The sequence below is a fragment of the Phyllostomus discolor genome, chromosome 6 (genome assembly GCF_004126475.2).
Source record: "Phyllostomus discolor isolate MPI-MPIP mPhyDis1 chromosome 6, mPhyDis1.pri.v3, whole genome shotgun sequence".
NCBI classification, from domain to species: Eukaryota; Metazoa; Chordata; class Mammalia; order Chiroptera; family Phyllostomidae; genus Phyllostomus; species Phyllostomus discolor.
In genome coordinates this window covers 93,057,972-93,074,604 of record NC_040908.2, presented here as the reverse complement: position 1 = coordinate 93,074,604, position 16,633 = coordinate 93,057,972, and the positions used below count along the sequence as shown (strand labels likewise).

The 16,633-nt window shown below is 34.6% G+C and overlaps 1 protein-coding gene across 1 annotated transcript in view; it reads right to left on the bottom strand.

The window, feature by feature from the left end:
* The window catches only part of LOC114499889 (caspase-13-like), a 28,749-nt gene extending 12,335 nt beyond the window's left edge, over positions 1-16,414 (bottom strand). The window contains exons 1-7 of the mRNA XM_028516396.2: positions 16,311-16,414; positions 14,793-15,059; positions 11,286-11,389; positions 10,504-10,677; positions 4,506-4,740; positions 3,274-3,417; positions 2,163-2,269 (exon numbers count right to left, since the gene is read on the bottom strand). Coding sequence (XP_028372197.1) covers positions 2,163-2,269; positions 3,274-3,417; positions 4,506-4,740; positions 10,504-10,677; positions 11,286-11,389; positions 14,793-15,059; positions 16,311-16,317 — 1,038 coding nt within the window. The 5' untranslated portion in view covers positions 16,318-16,414. The remainder of the gene's footprint in view (positions 1-2,162; positions 2,270-3,273; positions 3,418-4,505; positions 4,741-10,503; positions 10,678-11,285; positions 11,390-14,792; positions 15,060-16,310) is intronic.
* Positions 16,415-16,633: the final 219 nt, after the last annotated feature.

Sequence of the window (16,633 nt, the reverse complement as noted above, 5' to 3'; positions counted from 1 at the left end):
TGAGCAGCATAGTACTTTCCCTCTAACCTGTTAGGGTAGTTTGTGTTTTGGTTTTCCCCAACTCAGTAGTTTACACACACACACACACGCATGCTAAACATACTCTTCTAAGTACTTCACGGGGACCCTCTGAAGATCTCCAGAATTCTTTCCTTGCATAGATCTCTCTTCTTTGGTATTCTGTTCTGTGAACTGTAGTCACTTAGTTCTCCCTGGACTATCAGCTCTGCCTCCTCAACTGTGTCAATCCACCAGGTTCTGTCTTGTTTCTGCCTCCCTGCGCAGTGGTCTGGAAACTCTATCAAAAAAGCAAATTGACATAATTTTTGGTCTCACTGTTGTTTGCTTACCATTTCTCAGAAATCAGTATTCTTCATTGCCTGATTTCCAGTGTTTTAAAAACTGTTGCTGCATATATTTTGTTTTGGTGTTGTGTTTGTTTTAGACAGAAATCTAAATCTACTCTCCATTAGGTCATCTTTGTTAAAAGCAGGGGTCTCTGACTCAGATTTTAACTACAAATTTTCATGCCAGGGTTTATGCTCTGGAGACCTTAACCTTGAAGATTTTTTTTTCATTCCTCATCAAGAATTGATCCTTTCAGTTCTCTGAGATTCCAATCCCAAATTCTTTTTGTAAAGTTTATCTTTAAATTATAATTGACATAAACTATTATATTAGTTTCAAGTATGCCAGATAGTGATTAGACATTTGTATAACTGATGAAGTAATCACCACAAACCTGTTATACTTCTGGCATCATATGTAGTTTTTACAATATTTTTGATGATATTCCTTAGAACAGCTGTACTAGCATGTTCATGACTAATTTTGTAACTGCCAGTTTGTCCTTCTTAATCTCCTTCATCTTTTCTGCCCATTTCCTCACTCCCTTCCCACCCAGGAGGAATCAGTTTGTTGTATAAGTTTGTTTCTGTATTGTTTGGTTTATTTTGCTTTTTTTGATTCCACATATAAGTAAAATCATATGGTATGCGTCTTTCTCTGACTTATTTGGCTTAGCATAATATCTTGCAGGATCAGTCATGTAACAAATGTGAAGGCTTCATTCTTATTTATGGCTAATAGCTCATTGTATGCATGTACCATATCCTCTTTATCCATCCATCAATGGGTACCTAAAATTATTTGAAATAGCAAGATGTGGAAGCACCCAACCCAAATATCGTCCCTGTGACCTTACTTCAGATTTTTTTCATTAATTTCCCATTTCATATATGTCTCTTTCAATGAACCATTAATACTTTTAATGTCAGCCCAAAGCACACAAAATTGCTCTATTTTATCAAACTTTCACTTTACAGATGACAATATGTAACATAAAACTTTTCCCTTATTCTCTCTCAGGGAACCCTATTATTCTTTTCCCTAGAAATTGATAATGAAATATTTTGAATAAAGTGGTTTTTACTACTTATATTTCCTCCTAGAATATTAGCTATGAAAGCAGAGACCATGTCTGGTTTTTTTTTTTTTAAATTATTTTACCTGTACCTGGCAGCTCTACTTCTTATTTATAAAAAGAAAAACAAACAACCTATATCTCTGGCCAGTGTGGCTCAGCTGGTTGGAGCAGCATCCTGAAAACCGAAAGGTTATTGGTTCCATCCCTGGTCACAGCATGTACTTAGGTTGCAGGTTCCTTCCTCCCATTTGGGGTACATACAGGAAGCAACCAATTGATGTCTCTTGCATCAATGTTTCTCTCTATCTCCTTTCCTCTCTCTCTAAAAGCAATGGGAAAAAATGTCCTTGGGTAAGAAATAGAAAAGAAAACCAACAGATATTTATCAAATATATACTTTATACCAAACTTTTTCTATAATATGAATATTTAAGTAAATATTATTATATACTGCATGTTATCTTCATAGGATATATTTGTACTATAATACTCTATATTCAACAATCCTTTTTATCTCTTCCTTGTCTCTCAGACTTTTAATATTTTAAATACGGAAGCTTAGCACGTATTAGATTTTTTGCCTACTAGAGCTCAGTTCTTTGGAAATAATTGAAAAACAAGGTGTGCTACAGTGTGAATAATATTCTATAATTTGCATAAAATATCCAGGTGTATTATCATATACATTTTTAGTTCTATGAATAAATAAATAGTTTACTAGATAATATTTACTTACCATCATAAATATTTCTGTCAGGTGACAACACCAAGAATATTTTTTAATATAATTTATGAGTTGTGTAATAAAGAGAGAACCACTTTCTCTTCTCCAGGAAACATTATCTGTGCATAAAGGGAATTATAACTTTTCAGTTACAGCTTTCAAAAAGGTAAAAGATCTCAAATATCTGTACACAGACTTAAGCATGTAGAAAAAGCAAAGATTCAAAATTCTGTGCTTGGCTTTGTATACAAAGGAACATGGTAGACTTAAATTGAACCATAAAAGGTACTATGTATGGGTTAACAGCATCTCAGTTGAGAGCACAGAGTTCTAAAATCATAGCTCTATGGTTCAAAATCTAATACTGATGTGTTTAAATTGATTCTATAGATCATATTTTCTAGAAAATATTTTCTCACTTAGTGTTAAAATGTTTTTCAAGGCCTAACAGCTATAAATTGATGGAGCAGTCATTGAACACACATCTGTTTGGCACAGAAGATGTTTCAATGTTACACCATCAATGCCCTCTTCAGATAGGAGGCCAGCCAGCAGATAACCCTGAAGGTGCTCTCTCTTAGTTAACACTGGATGGTTCAGTTCTTAGATCAGTCATGGACAGAGACTGCTTTTGCTGAGACTGATGTGTTCTGGTATTTCTGTAGCACATTCCTAGGCACAAAAGTCTACATGTTTCTGACTTTGAAACGGTCCAAATGTTTAAGTAATATAGCTTCTCTATTATTTTTGTTGGGTTATCTAAAACAGCCTAAACTTCATAGTCAAACTGACTTGGATTTATATCTAAATACTACCATTGTTTATCCAGGCAATTGATACAGTTTTTGTAAGCTTTAGTTTCCTTATCTGGTGAATGACATAATAGTATTTAGCTGATAGAGATATGTTAGAGACTATCTATCTATCTATCTATCTATCTATCTATACACACACACAGAAAAGTAGGTTTATAGTTGTAATATACATAATTGATATAAAAATTAATAAATAATAATATAATAATAAACTCTGTGTTTCACATTCCCTGGAATACTGAGCCAAATTATGGAGGAAGGCAGGTCTGATTCCCACAAAACCTTGCCTACAAGTGAAAGACACATACGTGGGGTTGAGGAGCAGAAAGCAACAAAATCCTTCTCCACGTGGGTCTTGTGGACACCATCATCCTTCAGGTCCTCTGGAGGCTGTGCAGAGCTGTCTGCTAAGGCCACTGGTGAATCACTGACCCATACCTCTCCGTTGTTTGCTGAGGGGACACCATCCTATTATGTTATTCACAGCTAGACCCATTTTAGCGATTCTTTGACAACTAAATAAATAGGAAGCTCTTAATGAAGGTGTTTCAATTAATCATACACATACAGGATAGGCATAACACAACATTATCTCTGCTCATATCTAACAGGGTATCAATGAATAGCAATAGCAACTACCATCTGGACCTGGAACGTGCCTGTTGATCATGGACAGTAAAGGTATTATAAACTACTATTGACTATTCCTAAGTAAAGTAATCAGTTTTGGGTTTAATGATAGTAAAATAACATTGAAAGTCAAGGAAGGAAATATCTGCTCAATTCAACAACAGACATAAGATTCTAAAACAATTTTTTCCTTCCCTTTCCCATTGTTATTTTTCCCTTCTAAGCCATTTCACAATTGATATAATCATATTAAAGATTAAGCTAAAATATGTATGGCAGAAAACAATGCCACAATTAATCTATCTTTGTTAATTGAAGTATAATTTACATACAGTAAAATTTACTTTTTAAGTGTACAGCTTGATTGTTTTTGATAACTATGTAGTCATGTAATTACCACTGCAACTAATAATAGACCTTCCATCCTTCACTTCTGACAGTCATTGACTTGGTTTTATCCCTATGCTTTGTTTTTTCCATATTCTATACAAATAGAATTATATAATATGTAAAATTTGGGGTCTGGATACTTTCACTTACTTAGCATCGTGTTATATTTTAATCCCTCATGATCATATAAAATACTTCTCAGATCAGAGATCTTAAAATTTTGATTAGCAAATGTTGAAATTAAAGTCATTTTATGCCACAATTTCAAAAATTCCACATAAAGATAGAGTTAACATTAATATCATCATCACTTGCTATGGTTCACTAACAGTGGATGGCATTTATATTTATTTGTGTATCAGTCTCTCTATTGTCATCACTAGATATTCTCTCCAAAGAAGTGTATTTGGTATAATTGCACAAAAGTGAAGCACAAAGTTATTTTCACTAAATATAAAACACCCAGTAAAAACTTGCATGATACATGCTTCCCTGAGCTGCAGACCCCATCAGAACTCACCACCTCTGCAGGCCTGAATGATGATGACCTTGGGTTTATCCTTAAGATGGCAGCAGTTTCGATTGTTGAAAATTTGGAATATGGTGTCATAATGTAGCACATCTGATTTGTCATTATCATGCAGAGTCCCACAGATTCTATCCAGGATGCCATGAGACATGAACACCAAGAATGTGCTGTCTGAAGATTTGTGCTCTGGGAGGGCAGCAAATGCCTCCAGAACTGACTTCATGTCCTGAAAAAGAGTGACCTTTAAACATCAAATCATAATACCCTTTTCTATCACTAATGCTTTGAGGAATAGAAAGAATAAATGACAATTGCCTGGCATTTTACAGTGACCAAAATATAGAAGATGCTCAGAGTGGCCACTATTATTGTTATTTTGCTGTTGTTGCTGTTAATGTCACAGTCACTAGAATAATTCTGGCAAATATTTCACAACATACTATCATAATTACCATTTTAAACATTCACAGATACAATTGAGTGGCACTAAATATATTTATAGTGTTCTATAAACATCACAATTATCTGTACAGAAAACTTCATCATCTCCAACAACATGTCTGCACCCACCACACAATAATTCCACTTTATCTCATCTTCTAGCCCTGGGTAACCTTATTCTGCTACCTTTTTCTGTGAATTTGCATACTCTAGGTAAAGATAAGTGGAATTATGAATGGCAATGGCTATTGATTTTCTTTTTCTGACTTATTTCAATAAACATAATGTTTTTAAGGACCATTCATGTATCAAAATTTCATTCCTTTTTATAGCTGAGTAATATGCCATTGCAAGTATATACTGTATTTTGTTTATCCATTCAGCTGTTGATGGACACTTGGATTGTTCCCACATTTTAGCTATTGTGGTTAATGCTACTATGAACAATTATATACAAATATCTCTTCTAGTCTGTGCTTTCAGTTATTTTGGATATATACCTAGGAGTATATATTGATGGGTTGTATAATGGTGTAACATTTTGAGAAACTGCCAAACTGTTTTCCATAGTGGATGCACTATTCTACATTTCTACCAATAATGCACAGGTTACCAATTTTACTACATCCTTGCCAATACCTATAATTGTGTGTGAGTGTGTATGTTTCTAATAGCCTACCTAGTGGGTGTGCAGTGTTGTCTCATTGTTCTTTTGACTTGAACTTCCTCAATAGATGAACATTTCTGTATCTTTTTTAGAGAAATGACTATTCAAGTATTTTTCCTACTTTTGAATTGAGTTGTTTGTATATTTGTTGTTGAGTTTCTAAAATTTTTATTGTATCCTTTCCATTACCATTCAGACTCCTCATACTCCCCTTCCCATGCAATCATGCCACTGTTGTCCATGTCTATAAGTCCTTTTTCTTTTTTGCTCAATTCCTCTACGACCTAACCTCCACCCCACTTAGTTTTCATTCTGCCCCGTATCTATGACTGTCTTTATTTGCTTGTTAGTTCAGTTTGTTCATTAGATTCCATATATGAGTGAAATCATATGGTATTCACATTTCTATGACTGGCTTATTTCACGTCCATCCATACTGTTACAAAGGGTAAAATTTTCTTCATTTTTATGGCTGAGTGGTAATCCATTGTGTAAATGTTTCACAGTTGTTTCATCCACTTATCTATCTAGGCAATTGTAAACAACACTGCAATGAACACAAGGATATGTATGTTCTTTCAAATTTAGGGTTTTGTATTCCTTTGGATATATTCCCAGAAGTAGGATCACTGGGTCAAAAGGCAGATTCATGTTTAACTTTTTGAGGTATCTCTATGGTGCTTTCCATAGTGACTGCACCGATCTGCATTCCCACAAACAGTGCAAGAGGGTTTCCCTTTCTCTACATCCTTGCCAGGACTTGTTTGTTGACTTATTTGATGATAGCTATTCTGACAGGTGTGAGATGATATCACAGCGTAGTTTTAATTTGCATTCCTCTGATAATTATAGGCCAATATCCCTGATGAACATAGATGCTAAAATCCTCAACAAAATATTAGCAAGCCAAATACATGAAAAAAATCATACATCAAAAAAATCACACATCATGATCAGGTAGGATTTATGCTTGGAATGCCAGGTTGGTACATCTGAAAATCAATAAACATGATTTACCACATAAACAACATGAAGGATAAAAACCATGTGATCATATCAACAGATGCAGAAAAAGCTTATGATAAAATCCAGCATCCATTTATGATAACAACTCTCACCAAAGTGGGAATAGAGGGAACCTACCTACACATAATAAAGGCCATATGTGACAAACTCACTGCCAGCACCATATTCAACAGGCAATAACTGCAAGTGTTGTTGAGTTTTAGAAGTGTTTTATCTATTCCGAATATTAGTTCCTTATCAGATATAAGATATATCACCATTTTGCCCCATTAAATGTTATCTTTTCACTTAATTGATTGTATTCATTAAGGCAAAAAAGTTCTTAATTTTGAGAAGTCCATTTTGTCTACTTTTTTCTTTTATTGTCAGTTTTTTGGTGACAGTCCATACAGTTGTTTCCAAATCTGATGTTATAAAGAGTTTTTCCAAAGTTTTATACTAAGAGTTCTACTATTTTAGTTCTTTGATTCATTTTTGAGTTAATTTTATATATGATGTAAAGTAAGGGTCCAACTTTATCTTTTAGCATGTTGAATATCCCTTTTTCCCAATGCGACTTGTTGACTTTTTTCCCCTTTTCAATAGTTTCAGCACCCTTGTCGAAAATCGATTGACCACAGATACAAGGGTTTATTCCTGGATGTTCTATTATATTCCATTGATCTACATGTCAGTCCTTATGTTTCTAACATATTGTATTAGTTAATGTAGCTTTGTAGTGCACTTCAAAGTTGAGAAGTATGAGTCCTCCAACTTCATTCTTTTTCCAAACAGCTTTGCCTATTTGGGTCTCCTTTAAATTTCCTATGATTTGAGCATTGGCTTTTCTATTTCTAAAAAAAACAAAACAAAACAAAAAAAACAGGCTGTTGGAATTTTGATAGAGATTATGTTGCATCTTTAGATCACTTTGGCTAGTATCAACATCTTAATAATAGTGTTATAAAAGTAGGTTATATTTTTACTTATTTAGATTTCCTTAGTTTCTTTCATAAAGTGTTATCTAATTTTCACCGTACAAGTATTTCATCTCTTTTGTTAGATTTATTTCTAAGTATAAATTATAGGTGTTAACTGTAAATAAAATTACATCTCTACTTTTCTTTTCAGGTATTGATTGCTGGTATATAGAAACAACTAATTTTTGTGTGTGTTAATCTACTCTGCAAATTTGCTGAATTTTTTTTTAGTCTAGTAGATTTCTTGTGAATTCTTTGGGATTTTCTATATGTAGAATATGTCATCTGTGAATGGAGACAATTTTACCTCCTCATTTACAATTTGGATGTTTATGTATTTTTTTATGTTTAATAGCTCTGTCTAAAACTTCTATGATGATGTAAAATAGCAGCAGTGAAAGCAGTTACCCTTGTATTTTTCCTGATCTCAGTGAGAATATTTCAGCCTTTCACCATGGAGTTTTTCATAAATACCCTTTATTATGCTGATAATTTTTTCTTTATTTATAGTTTTCTGGAAGTTTTTATCATGAAAGAATGTTGGTTTTTTCATATGTAATTTGATGTACCATTTGAAATTGTGTTCCCCCCTTCATTTTATTAATATGATGTATTACATGGATTGAATTTCTTATGTCAAAATGCTCTTACGTTACTGGAAAAACTCCTACTTGCTCAGCATAAATACCCTTTTAATATTCCATTCATTATTATTTTGTTGAGAATTTTACATCTATATTCATTATGGATATCATTGTGTAATTTTTTTCTTGTCATGTCTTTATCTAGTTTTAGTATTGAAATAATTCTGGCCTTGTAGAAGGTTAAGAACTTTCCTTTCTCTTCATTATTTTTCAAAGACTTTGAGAAAGGCTGGTGTTATTTCTTTAAATGCTGGCTGGAATTCACCAATGAAGACATCTGGTCCAGAACTTTTATTTGTTTTGAGTTTTCTTTATTAGTAATCTTCTTCTGGTATAGATTATTTTTTAATTTTCTATATCTTCATAATTCAGTTTTATTAGGTTGTTTGTTTCTAAGAATTTGTCTACTTCATCTAAGTTATCCACTTCTTTGTGTTAACAATCATTTATAGTACAGTACTCTTTTATAATCCTTTTTATTTTCATAAGTACAGAATAATGTCTCCTTCATTTCTGATTTTATTTATTTTTCTTTTTGTCTTTGTAAATTTAGCTAAAGATTTGTCAGTTTTGTTGATTTGTTTTGAAAAACCAGGTTTTAGTTTCATTGATTTTTCACATTTGTTTTTCTATTCCACTTAATTATACTTTTCAACTCCAGAATTTCTTTTATAACTTCTTTTCATAATTTTCATCTCTTTATTAATATGCTTACTTTGTTCATATATCTTATTCTTGTCTTTGACAATTCTTTCCTTTAACCTTTTGAGCATGTTTAATATAGTTATTTAAAGTTTGTATTAATAAGTCTGGGCTTCCTCATGGATAGTTTTTTTCTTTTTATTTTGTTCCTTTGAATGGCCTCTGCTTTCCTGCATCCTCATGTGCATTGTGATTTTTTTGTTAAAAACTAGATATTTTAATTGTATTGTAACTTCAGAAGTCAGTTCCTCCCCTTACCCCAAGATTTGCGGTCTTATTGTTTCTGTTTATTATATTTATTGGTAGTAGTAGTAGTAGTAGTAGTAGTAGTAGTAGTAGTAGTTTAGTGTATCTATGTGCCAGAGATTAGCATAAGCTGAAAGCTTGGTTTTCTCAGGTACTTTTTAAATACCTGAACATAAATGATTGCTTTCTAAATCATTCCATATTCACAATTGGTTTTGAATGTCAAAAACAAACAAATGAAAGAAAAGCTACAGCTCTTTAAATCTTCTGGAAGCTACCTAAGTCTGTGGGCATTGAAACAATGGTATCCAGCTTCTGTGCCTACCACACCACAACCTAAGTCAACAATATAATGAGAACATAGATCCTGATATTTGGAGGAGAATGTCCTTATTGCCAAAGCTGGATCCATCAGGTAGTGCCATAAATGTAGGTTGTAGTCCCTGTAGCTACCTACTACAGGACTTGGGAGTGAGCAATTGGTAGTCACTACTGTACTCACAGCTCAAACTGATTGAAATTAATGTCAACTTATTAGCCAAGATCTTCCCTGGAAGTCGTATGTGTTCACATAAACTCCAGAATTCCAACATAGTTACTTCAAACTGTTTCTGTCAGTACATTTGTTCTGCAGATCGAGAGAGTGATAGAATTCTGGCACTTCTTATTCCTCTACCTCCTCTGATATCACTTTGCTCTGTTGATTATTTTTTACTTCCAATCCCCAAGTCCATTTATTGCTATTATCTTCTTTATTTTGTGGCTTTCTGGATCATGGACCTGTTGAGCTTTCTTGCCAACAAGCTTCAAATGGTGTTTGGCCAATAGGAGGCACTAGCAGGAGATTTAAGGAAATTGGAGAGTAATAGAAGAGAGGATTACTCTCCATAGTGGCTGTGTCTTCTATGACTACAGTGCCTTCTGTGTGACTGATCGCCTCCTCCAGCTGTCACCACATCACCACATTCTGGAACAAACTGTGTGTATGTGCGTGTGCGTGTGTGTGTAAGTCCTACATAAAGTGAACAGTTTTTGGTTTAAAAATAATAAAAATAACCACAATAATAATGACAGCATTGTGGTTGAAATATGTATGAGGGTACATATATATGCTCATGCATATGTGTAAATACCACTCAAAGAAAGTATAGATAATTACAAACACCACCTTTACCTTTTTAATTTTAAATTTAAAAAAGCAAGTTTCAGACAAGTTAAATAAATGGCCCCAAATTACAAAGCAAGTCATTAGAAGTATATGGGCATGTAGGTTTACATGTACTACACATGGAAGAGACTCTTACCCTAGCTGTAAGATCCTTTTCCACATGTACACTGTAGCCCAGGTTCTCAAGCAGCCCCTTCATTCCAATGATGTCATGGTTGGACCCATTACGCCTTGGGAGGTGGTCAAACTCCGTGTTACAGATGATGAGAGCCAGACGAGTGCGGCTCCCCTTCTCTCTTATTGGATAAATCTGCAGAACAAAGGCAAGTTAAATGCGTCACATTTTTTTTCCTCATATCCACAGTATAGCCAGTTATTCTCTCAAGGATATGACAGCTACCATTTATCTGTTAACTTTTGCCAGAGCTAATTATTTACTCTCTACTAATTGATAGGAGATGGAGTTTCTGAAAGAAAGCAGTTGGAAATGGACAGTGAACTTTAATTTGGTTATGAATAAAAGAGGGAAATCCCAGAGTGGTGAGCAAGAACAGATGTGGACATTTTATAATGGTTTTGTGAAGTGCACTAGAATATTTTCTCTCCTTTTCTCCTGTCTTCCATTTAACCAAAACAATGTATTTAAGATCCATTTCAAATCTTTGAACATTAAAAACATACCTATTTGTCTATGTTGGTCATAATTAAACTCACATGTCTATATAAGGGGTATGTAGGTTTAATAATACATTGCAGCATTATTAACTTATTATTGCCTATATAATTCTCTTAATAGAATGAAATTACCAATCTATATTATTTACTAATTATTTTAGTGGCTTAAGACATCATAAGGAAAATTATGTAAAGAACATTTCTACTTCATTTTACCCCCATTCCATGCATTGATTGTCTTACCATTCCAGCCTCCTTTTGGCATAGTTCCAGGAATTTTTCATGAGGACAAAGTATGAGTTGATCTATGGTGTCTTTGGGTGCTGACTCTCTTCTAACAGGAGCTTCTATAAAAGTTTTAAAACACATGAAAATAAGAATTGAGAGCTTCTTATATAGAAGTAATAGAGCTTCTGTAACAGTTTTAAAACACACCATATAATTAGAATTGTGATTTCTGATAAATGGCTCTCTTATTGGGACCTGTGCCCGATATCACCCTAGAAACCATTATAGAGAAAGGCACTTAATTTCTTGAAAAATGGAAGAAAATTTTTTTTTCAAGAAGACCTCTTAGCTTGTAAGTGTTATAGTTTTGTCCAATATTTTGTTAACAAATGAATTATGGTCAGGAAAGAAAGACAGTTCCTTTGTGAGGAGAGTTATCTAATTATGAGTTCCACCTAAGATGCAGAAATACATGCATGTGACTCGTAAAGACTAAGGAAAGAGATTTAAGGAATAAGATCTAGGAAAAGACTAAGGAATAATGTCCTCCCAACTGATTTTCTCTCATATTTCTTTTACTTTCTTTTTTTTTTTACTTCTTTTTTTATTGTTGTTCAAGTACAGTTGTCTCCATTTTCCCCTCACCACTCTCCCCCATGCCAGCCATCCCCTTGGTCCTACCCGCTTTGGTTTCGTCCTTGTATCTTTTATAGATATTCCTGAAAACCATTCCTCCTTACCCCCCATTATCTCCTCCTACTTCCCCTCTGGTTACTGTCAATTTGTTCTTAATTTCAATGTCTCTGGTTATATTTTGCTTGCTTGTTTATTTGGTTGATTAGTTTCCACTTATAGGTGGAATCATATGGTGTTTGTCTTTTACTGCCTGGCTTATTCCACTTAGCATAATGCTCTCCAGTTCCATCCATGCTGTCACAAAGAGTAGGAGCTCCTTCTTCCTTTCTGCTGCAGAGTATTTGATCCATTCATTTACTGATGGCACTTAGGTTTCTTCCAGCACTTGGCTATGTTTCTTAATTAATACCACCACTATTCACTCATTTGCCCAAAATGTAAACCTAGAGGTCTTTCTTGATTCTACCACTCATTCTCTCACCCTCTACTAATTCCATTCTCTGATCCATTCCATCAGCACATTCTGTTAACTCTACAACCAAAATATATCCTATACATCAGTTCTCAGCTCCCCTTTGAAACCTTCATATTCCCAGCACCAATATTCTCCCATATGGCCTGAAGGTTAAAACAGCCTGAAAGTTACCTTTCTACATCTATTCTTATCCTACTCCAATTCCATTGCCCTAATAGTGACCAGAATGGTTTTTTAAAAAGGTACATAGGATTTTTTCTCTTTCTTTAGTCCTAAAACTTATTCATTGTACTTTAGACTTTAGTTCAAAGTCTTCAAAAACTATGGTACATTTACACATTGGAATACTATGCAGAAGAAAGAAGGAGCTGCTGCCCTTCTTGAGAGCCTGGATGGAAGAGTAGAACATGATGCTAAGTGAAATAAGGCAGGTAATGCAAGACAAATACCACATGATCTTACCTAGAAGTGGAAGCTAATGAACAAAACAAGAAAGAAAAATATAACCATAGACATTGAAATAAAGAACAAACTGACAGTAACCAGAGGGGTGGGGGGAAGGCGATAACAGGGGAAAGGGGAAGGGTCATCAAGGAATGAGTATAAAGGACCCATGGGCAAAACAAAAGGGGGGAAAGCTTGAGGGTGGGCGGTGGGGGAGAACAGGGGTGGCGGAAAGTGGTGGTAGGAAAATGGAGACAACTGTGCTTGAATAATAAAAAATGTGAAAAAAAAACAAAAATTCTGCAAAAACACCAATGTAAATATCCTTAAAAGTAAAACTTAAATCATAATCATAGACATTATCACATAACTTACAAATCCTTCTCTGGGAGATACTTAAAATGCCAGAGATTTCTTAGTCCTTACAATTAACTTTGCCTTCTGAGAATGATACTACACTAAATGAAACACCCCAATGGCTTTTCATCAGTTAAAATAATGCCCATATGACTTTAACATGTCATTTGAAAATGTACATGATCAAGTCACTGCTTAAACTTAACTTCATTCAATTCTTGCTTACAACATCTGCATTTTTTCTGTTTCTCAGACGCCCCATCTCCCAGCATCTTTGCACTTATTGTCCTCCCTATTTGTGGTTTTCTTTCCCTATACTTATGTAAAACTGGCTTTTGTCATTCATATCATTAGCATTACCTTAACAGACCAACTAATATAGGTAGTATTCTAGTCATCTTCTACTCTAACCTATCCCATTGTCTTCTGTTTTTCTTTATAGCTTTCATCAATATCTGCAAATGTGTTCATTATTTTTTACTTCTAATTGTCACCTCTTCCTCCTCCTCACTTGAGTCAAATCTATGCAAGGGCCTTATTTTTAAGTTTTAAATGCCCAAGGTGGAAAAGGAATAATTGGTAGTAGTTACTCAAAGTTTTTGTTGACAAATATGAACAAATTAATGAACTGATGAGTTCAAAAAATTCAGGTTAAAATTTGACCTAACTTGTTTTACAAGCAGTCTGGGTCCTAGTACCCATTTAATACAAGGCCTTTGAAAAGAGAATGAGTGTGTTCTATTAGGAGGAACCCATTGTAACATGGAGAGCCATACAAAGTGGGACAGAAGCTAGATTAGAGAGCTGGAATAAGTGCCAAATTAGGAATTGTGGGCTTTGGCCTTAGTAACATGAGAGGGTATAGTTTTTCAAGTTATAGAAAGATATTTTATGGAATACTCTATTTCATATTCTGTTACCTCCACTATTGTCATTAGTATTTCATATCTTTTCTGAAAGACAGTTGGATTTGGCACAGTGAAGACTATGACAAATATTTGTAGAATATCCAGCTGTAAAAAAAATTGGGGAAAATAATGACCCTTTACTTTTGTAGGAGATGATGTATTTCTATCATTATTGGAAAAATAATTTACATATTTTTTTTTTAGGTGGAGGAGGGGACATGTGGTCAGAGAAATGGCTTAAATCCAAGTCTAAATCAAATAAGTAGAGAGAAGGGGCTGGGAAAACTGCTTTTAATTTTTCTTCAAGAGCCTTCATGGACTTCATGGGCCTACTGTCCATAACCAAAATACAGGTTTTTATCTTTTATTTACTTAGGAAGATTAGAATAAAGTTTTCCAAACTATTTCTGTAGGACTAAATTACTATCTTGTAATAGAAAGATACTTCAAACTGAGAGTAAGATACAGTCTAGACATGAAGCAGAGAACTGGGAGAACTTTGCAGGGACAAAGCAAAGAAGAACAGAGTGAGCAAGTCAGCCTCATCTGTAGAAAATAGATGGGAGCCTACAGGTGAGAAGGTATGAGGTTAAGAACTGATGAATTATCTATTATCTGGCAAGTGAATAAGAAAGCAGATATTGAGTGTGAAGATAAAAGGGCAAATTCAGATACACCTTAAGCAAAATTGAGGAATCTTACCTGAAGGAAATCCCAACTTGGAAGCAAGAGTGGAATCTCTCTTGCAGATATAGCCTATGAATATTTGGCTGGCAATGGGCCCTTTGGGAATCACAAAGTCAATCAAGTCACGGGCCTTGCCTATAGTTGTAACATTTCCCTTTTTTACTTTTTCACTCTCCTCTTGGTTTAGCACCTTTTCATTTAGGACATCATCCAGCAAATTATTAAGTGTGTCTTCAGATACTGAATTAACAAATATTTTTCTTTTTTCATATAGTCTCTTATCTGTTGGAAACACAGAAATGTTGACACAACTTAAGAAACATTATTGTTGCCTTTATAACTGAGATACTCTTTTTTCTATATTCCTTCTGTATAGATTAAATGGTCCCCAAAATGGATATTTTGCTATATCCAAGATTACCTCCATTCTTTATAAGCCCATGGATGCCTATGGAAAAAGCTGTACTTTTCCAAGGTGTTCTTTTCCAAGCTGTTGTCTTTGTTTTGCTTTGGTGAGTTGCAGGCAGAACTCAAGGAGCCTCACCTGTGCTATGGCTTTGAGGATTACGTTTGTGGAAAACAGAATCACTGATGGTCACTTTCATGTCATCCTTATTTCTCTTATTTAGGAAAATTAGATCATGGTGATCTTGTCATGCAGATTCTGAACTTCAGTTGTGTTCAGATATTTGGGCATTCAGGGAAAATAAACACACACACATACAAACCCTCAGAAAATAAGGCCACACCTTCCTGGCATTTACTTTTCCCATTGAAACACCAAAAAACCCACTAACTTATGGATCTTACCTCAAAACCTGAAAGAATATTGATCAAGGATGAAGGTTTCTTCTTTTCTAAATAAATATTGCTCACACAAACTATATAGAATTCAGTAAAAACATTAAGTCAATTTTATGCCCCAAATAGATCTCCTAAAGATACTGAGTTAGGGTCTGTGGCAGAAACAGCTGCAATCCACAAAAGCTACAGTATCTGTCGAGAAGACCAAACTGCCCCCACCCCCAGATTTTTGGCTTAAAATGTATACAGACCAGCTTAATCCAACATGAGGACTAATTTAACTTTAGGGTAACTCCTAGCTTCAATATACAGTCATTGTAATACATTATCGTGCTAACAACACACACAGCCAGCCACCCTAGTGAGAACTGAAAAGAACGTATAAGGACACAAAATAGCCAATGTAGCACCTCTGACAAATCACCCCTTTCCCTAGGAAGGTCCTGAATATTCCTCCCTCTAACTGAATATTCTATCCCTTGATTAAATGAATCTAAATAAAAGTAGAAAATTCCAGTAAATTGGGGCTTCACTGCCTGTGGAGTAGCCCATTCTATGTCTCATTGCTTCACTTATAAACTGACTTTCACTTTAAACTCTGTGCTGTCTTCTGTTCGAATTCTTCCTGTTGGAAGCTCAGAACCCACAAGGCGTTCATGGACTCTTAGTTCCCTCGACCCCCAGAACACCCGCATTAATACAACCTGATAAAAGAAAACAAAACATTACCAGCCATGGCCTCTGTGGCTGTCTTCTTAGGAGGCAGGAAATAAGCAAAGAAAAAAAATAATTCAGAACAGGCAGGATTTTCCTGTTGGACAGGGTGTGTTCACATCTTGAGACATAACTATTGCATTGCACATGTGAATGGCTATATATATAGGCATGCCTAGTTTTTTTTAACGAGACCCTGATATCATCTCTCAGGATACTTTCCTATGAAAGAAAGAGGTAGGATCTTATACTCTTGTCTATTCATTTTGGAGACTTCTTTGAAGTACTGAAACCTTTTAGTTTGACGTACTTTTACTTGATTATTCTTGCCCTTGTGT